The sequence below is a fragment of the Petromyzon marinus genome, chromosome 4 (genome assembly GCF_048934315.1).
Source record: "Petromyzon marinus isolate PM22_M1 ecotype Great Lakes invasive population chromosome 4, UKy_Petmar_22M1.pri1.0, whole genome shotgun sequence".
NCBI lineage: Eukaryota > Metazoa > Chordata > Hyperoartia > Petromyzontiformes > Petromyzontidae > Petromyzon > Petromyzon marinus.
Genome location: NC_133670.1, coordinates 19,550,613 through 19,556,612, shown reverse-complemented (window position 1 = coordinate 19,556,612; position 6,000 = coordinate 19,550,613). Strand labels below are relative to the sequence as shown.

The 6,000-nt window shown below is 51.1% G+C and overlaps 1 protein-coding gene across 5 annotated transcripts in view; it reads left to right on the top strand.

Annotated features, from left to right (window-relative positions):
* The first annotated feature begins 3,071 nt into the window (after positions 1 to 3,071).
* Positions 3,072 to 6,000, top strand: part of LOC116938524 (integrin alpha-6-like) — a 38,030-nt gene continuing 35,101 nt past the window's right edge. For 3 of the 5 annotated variants that reach the window (XM_032945689.2, XM_032945693.2, XM_076059807.1), the window contains exon 1: positions 3,075 to 3,666. In XM_032945689.2, the coding sequence (XP_032801580.2) occupies positions 3,503 to 3,666 (164 nt within the window). In that variant the 5' untranslated portion in view covers positions 3,075 to 3,502. Of the gene's footprint in view, positions 3,667 to 6,000 lie in introns of all 5 variants that reach the window. The other 2 variants (XM_032945691.2, XM_076059817.1) reach the window with 1 other exon arrangement.

Sequence of the window (6,000 nt, the reverse complement as noted above, 5' to 3'; positions counted from 1 at the left end):
GCGGGAGTGGAGGCAATAGCCCCCCACCCCCCTTGTTCCTTCAGACGGCCGTCACGTGACACCTAGCGCGTGCGGGACGAGAGTGTGGGGGGCGGGGGTGTTTATGGGGGGGGAGGTCACGTGGGCGCCACCTGTCCTCGACTCCACGTGCAACCAACCACCGCGTGGTTTATACTCTTTGGTTCTTTGGGGTCGTCCATAAATGACGTCACGCGATTTTGGACGATTTTTGACCCCCCCCCTCGTCACACCGCGTTACAAAAAGTCAGACCCCCCTCAAATATGACGTCACAAAGCTCTGCCCCCCCCCCCCCAAAACCATATTTGCATTTTGAAAATAAAACATGCTCCAAGTCGCTTTAAACAACAGTATTTTCATTGTAGCACGTATTTAATATGGCGCTGCACTCTGATGTTGTAGGAGAAACCATTCATTAAAAAGTGTATTTAATTAAGTAGAACGTGTTTATATTTATATAAAGTTGCGCATTTGGATGTGACGTCACATTTCTCACCCCCCCCCTCTCGTCACATCGTCACAAATATCTCACCCCCCCCCCCAGGTGCGTGACGTCATTTATGGACGACCCCTTTCGGTAAAGTCACGGAGGTAGAAAAATAATAGATCACGACATCTCGATCGCAACACAAGCGATCGTCATCGGGTGGGAGAACCACAGCAAGAAGAAAAAAAACTGCTGAAGTTTTTCTACCTTCGTGACTTTACCGAAAGAACCAAAGCGTATGGATTCCTGCAGTCACTAAAGCTTCAAATCAAGATTGAACCACGTGGTTTGCTGCACGTTGTTGGCGGCCGCTTCTCCGAACGTCGATGGTCGGGGCGCACTTACGGCCGGCGACAAAGCCCCATCTACTACCCCCCTCCACCCACCCCCCAGGCTGTTGTGAATGACGGGGAGCAAGGAGACAGCGTCGCACCGTCTCCCTCTGCACGGCTGTGAAGTTCGCGCCAGGGCGTGCCGGGGCCCACTTTGTTTCCCCGCGAGTGTTGGAGGAGGCCGCTGTCACACGTGGGGCCAAGGGATCTTTGTGGGCTACGTGGGGTGACCTCCGCTCACGCATAGCATCCACTGCATATACCTGTTTTCAAATGCCACGTTCTGCCAGTATACAACGGCACATGGTGTATGCACAGTGCCATGTACGCTGAACTTGTTACTTTGTACTTAGCCAACCGCGCTCATCGGAGGTGTCACAACACACTTTGTGTACACCAATCAAAACCTTCCAGATAATAAAAAAAATCAAACTATATTGCCACGCTCTTTGGTTCTTTCGGTAAAGTCACGTAGTTAGAAATAAAGTAAATCACGTTTCGATCGCAACGGATTTTTGCACACAGCGTTTTATGTACGGTGCTTTTTTCAGGAATATTTTGCTGATTTTTCCTGGATTTTCTGTTTGCACAAAGTCACTGTCACTTTAAGATGTTTTCTTGTTCGTGTTTTTGTTTTTTTTGTTTGTTGCGGTTACACCCGATTCAAGAGCCGAATGGCTCACAGGGCTATACCAAATAAATGAAACTGAAAACTGAAATAACGTTGACACAGCTATTTCAATGCTAAATTCTCCTGTTTGATATGTAAACTCCTTTGTCAAAGCGCTTTACTTCTCCCACCCAGCTTAAAAGATGCTGCGAATCTTAGCAGCGTTCATTGAAGCGCTGTCGTCACGACAGTTCTGTTCCTTCACCTGAAGAAGGCTACTTGTGTTGTGGCCGAAACGTCGTGAGAATTTTATTTTATTATGTTTTATTTTTATTATTTGATTTCCATTCTGCGTGACTTTACGGAAAGAACCAATAAGATGAATCCCTGCAGTCACGAAAGCTTTAAATCGAAATTTAACGTTGACATACATGCGTGTGTGCGCATTTAATTACATGTTTTGTGTAACTGGTGCTCTGTGTAAAAGCGTTCGCTAAATCAAATCGCACTCGGCTGCATCATCGTCATGATCCACGGGCAAGGTAGCGCCGTCGGTGTCCAAAGCACAGTTCGTCATTTGTTTTCCACTTTCTTCTGTTTTGTGCCAATATGATCAAGTAATTCACATCTTTCTGGCACTACTGAGCCACCGCTTCCCCGCATCTATAATGACTGCGCAATTGCGTTTGGCTCATGGTATAAGGCACCACAGCTGCACTAACATTTGCACTGATGTCGACCGAGAACTAATAGATACTTAAGTTGCACTTGATTCAACCTACCACTGACGTATATGCCTGATTTGGAATGGAACTGCATCCAGCTAATGTGGTCCTGGAATTCCCAACATTGACTCCGATGCACCGATCTTCATTCAAACAGACAGCCTTGCTCTTCAGCTGTGAATACCACTAGAGCCATATGCATAACAGCTGTTATAGGTTTGCTACGTTGCGGGCAGCAGAGGGTTCGCGCAGCAGCTGTCCGTCCCCTAGAACCCGCACTCGCCCGCGTGAAGTATGGATAAATAAACCCCCCACATAAGGAATGTATATGCGCTCGTAGAGACCCACCCATGCGCTCAGCGTCCTCATCCCCATGTCCTCGCCTCCACGTGCACATCCACTGCAACGCGCCCTTCACGCTTTCCCTCCGAGCCCGGCCATCTGAGCATTACTAAAATGTGCGTGGTTACATTCGCCATGGCAGTGTGTGTGTGTTCGCACGTGGGTGCACGTTCACACACACAACAAAAACTCAATACGCTACTGTATCTTTTAACCCTCGCCCCTCTAGCGATTCGTTGACTTTCTTCTCCATCCCTCTCCAACTTATTATACCAATGGCAATCGTGCCACGAAAGGGGTCCGTTCCGATCTCTCGCAGAGACACAAGGACATCAACCCTCGTTAGAGAAGGGCTCGCGGAAGAAGTCGGTCGCGACCTCCCGGCCATCAATCACCGAGCTCCAATCGACATCCCAGTTCCATCACGGATTCGAACTCGGGTAAAACCGAGGCGGTGCTGGCTCAGTGCGCTAATCCCTTAGGCACCCCGTCGACCTTCCTCCCCCCCCCCTTCCTTCCCTTCTTCACCGTCCAACTCTGCCCAGAGTCTGCAGTCGACTCGTGCCCACGGAGTGAGCTCAGAACCACCGCGCTACGACGTGAGAGGCAAGCAGCTGGGCACGGGCAAGCAGACACTGCGAGGGGCATTGAGTGAGTGCGACAGATGACGACGATGGGTGGTTGATGTTTATGCGGGGGCGGTGGTGGTGAAGATACGACGCCCTCCATGGTGACACGGGGAGGAGTGACTGAGGGTGGCTGTGTGGTTGCGGTGGTGACGCCGTGGACGGGAGCCCCGGTGGAGGCGGGGCGAGAACAGCGTCCACCCCCCCCCACCCCGAGCACGGTCACAGCGCCACGGGCGGAGACACACGGCCGGACAGCCCGCGGGACAGCTGCTCCCGGCTCACTAGCCTCTTCGTCATCCTCCTCCCTCCTCCTCCTCATCATCCTTATCATCATCCTCGTCCTCCTGGTGTCTGCTCCATGGCCGCCCTCCCGTTGCTGTCCGCGCTGCTGCTGCTGCTGCCGCTGGCCGGCACCTTCAACGTGGACACGCGCCTGGCCGTGGTGAAGGAGGGCGACTCGGGCAGCCTCTTCGGCTTCTCCGTTGCGTTGCACCGGCAGCTGCAACCCATCGATCGGAGCGTGTGAGTGGCGGACACGCACTGCGCACTGCACACCTGCACCGGGTAGCACGTACAGAGAGAGAGACACACACAGGGACAGCAGGCACACACACACACACCTGGCAAGAACAGCATCCACACACAGAGCACGGGACACACGCAGTGTAGCGCACGCAACGCACGCACGGGGACAGCAGCCACATGCCTGCATTGAGTGCGGACACTGAGTGGGGCAGATAGCGGCGGACCTGCGAGATAGAGACGCACTCGGGGGATAGAGACACACCTGGGAGATGAGATTTAGACTGTTGTACAGACGCACATGGGAGATATCAACACACATCGAGGAGATAACATCGCATGTCCGTGGGACAGATAGCGGTGGCTTTGGGAGTCCTTTATCCAGCAGTGGATTGATCGTGGCTGATGATGAGGAGGAGATAGCAGACACAGACGCACACCTGCAAGACATACGATTGTAGACTGCTAACACTTGTGTGGGTTATGTACTTATATGGTATTTCCCCTGCGTGGCATCACAGCCTGACTCTGCAGATGCCTTCTTTAGACCGACAATTCAAATATGTTCCGCATATATAGTTCCAGAGGCACACTTTGCAGCATTGAGCATTGGTGACTCTTACTACACCCGGTCCACGTTTGCCCTCTTGTCTCTCGCACCGCTGCCGTCCGTCGGTCGGTCACATTTACTCAAAACTCACAGTGCACTTCAGAAATAAATGTTGATGGTGTGTGCATCATGTACAAAGGCTGTGAGCGCTTTTTACACCTTTCTGTGTTGTGATGACAGACCCACGGCATTGCGTCCGCTTGCAACGACTGTCAGAATTCCCGTGAAAAGCGTGCTGACATAGCACACACAACCCTGTGTGTGCTATGGACTGTCGCAGCACTTCGCCCGCTATACAGACTGACAGTGCGCGATATTTGTTCTCAACATACCAGCGCTACCAGCATGCTATCGATTGACGTGGCATTACACCTGCGTTCTTGGGAGTCTAGGCTATAGCTGAATGCGTGCGAGCCATTGCGTGTGTATGTGTGTGTGTGGTCATACAATGCCATCGTAGTATCACCGTGTGTTATAGCATTTAATTCAAACATAGGCTTACATAGCCGTGTGTTGCTACAGGCTGATGCCTTACTCTGATGTTGGGGGCATGGGTGTGTCCAGTTCGCCACGGTGCGCTCTTATGGAAAAATGTGCGTCTCGGGGCGGCGTGCTGTAGGGGTTATTTTTTTACCTACGTGACTTTACCCAATAGAACCAAAGAGTATGGATCCTAGCAGTCACGAAAGCTTTAAATCTAGAACTGTAGGGGTTATTGGTCTTTGCCTGGCAGAGTGTTAGGGGGGGCTGTAGCGTGACTCACACCGTTCACTCTCCAACGCTATGTTGAGCAGCTCCGCAAAAGTATCTCGTAATCGTCATCCCTCTTGTCACGCTCGTTTTGTTTTCTTCATCCCAGTTCAGTCTTCCACTGTTCTGTTGCGTGTATGTACGTTGAACTTCTTTGGCGCCGTACGTAGCCAACCGTGATAATCGTACGTAGCCAATTCTCCAGTTCTGGATGCCTTCATCCTCACAATCCATCCCCTGTTCCCCCCCTGTTTGTTCCTATCCATTCACTATTGCAGGTAAAGTGTCCCTCAGTGACCGCTGCATAATCTTCATCCTCAATCAAACTCCAACAGTTCCTGCTTTCATCCACATTCCTACACTGAAAGTTTGCGTCTGCTGTCCGGACTTGAGACGTTCACTGTTTGCATTCGAAACACTGAGAGCAATTTTGTCTTCTCATGAGCTTCAGACTTTGAAATGGAATGGAAGTGTCTTGCAATGGCAAACAATCATTCATCACTGACTCACTTCTGGACTGTTCACGTTTAGCGGAGCTGCTCATCCCGAACAAGTGCAGCAGCATTGCACAGTGTACGCAGTGGTTTAAAGCACGTGTCAGTGTATACTGGCTGCTCAGAAGTGTTTATGTAACTTTACTGACTAATCCGCAATAAACTGCACATGCATGCTGTCACGCAACGGTACACGCTGCTGCATTCCCATGAGATCGTGATCACGAGCCATGTTCAATCCACTGCTGGGTGAAGGCCTCCCCATGTTGCCCATCTCGTGTTCCCACGACGCCACAATGCATTTCGTCACTCCATCTCCGCGGCGGACATCATCTTGACCTTGTAACGTACTTCAGCTACCCATTCCGTCACCAGTCTCATCCGTTGTCCATCCATTCCTTCCAGAAATGTGTCCTGCCCCAAGCCCCACTTACTTTCCATCACAGTAAATATGTTGTCTGCATATTCTTGATTCTTTCG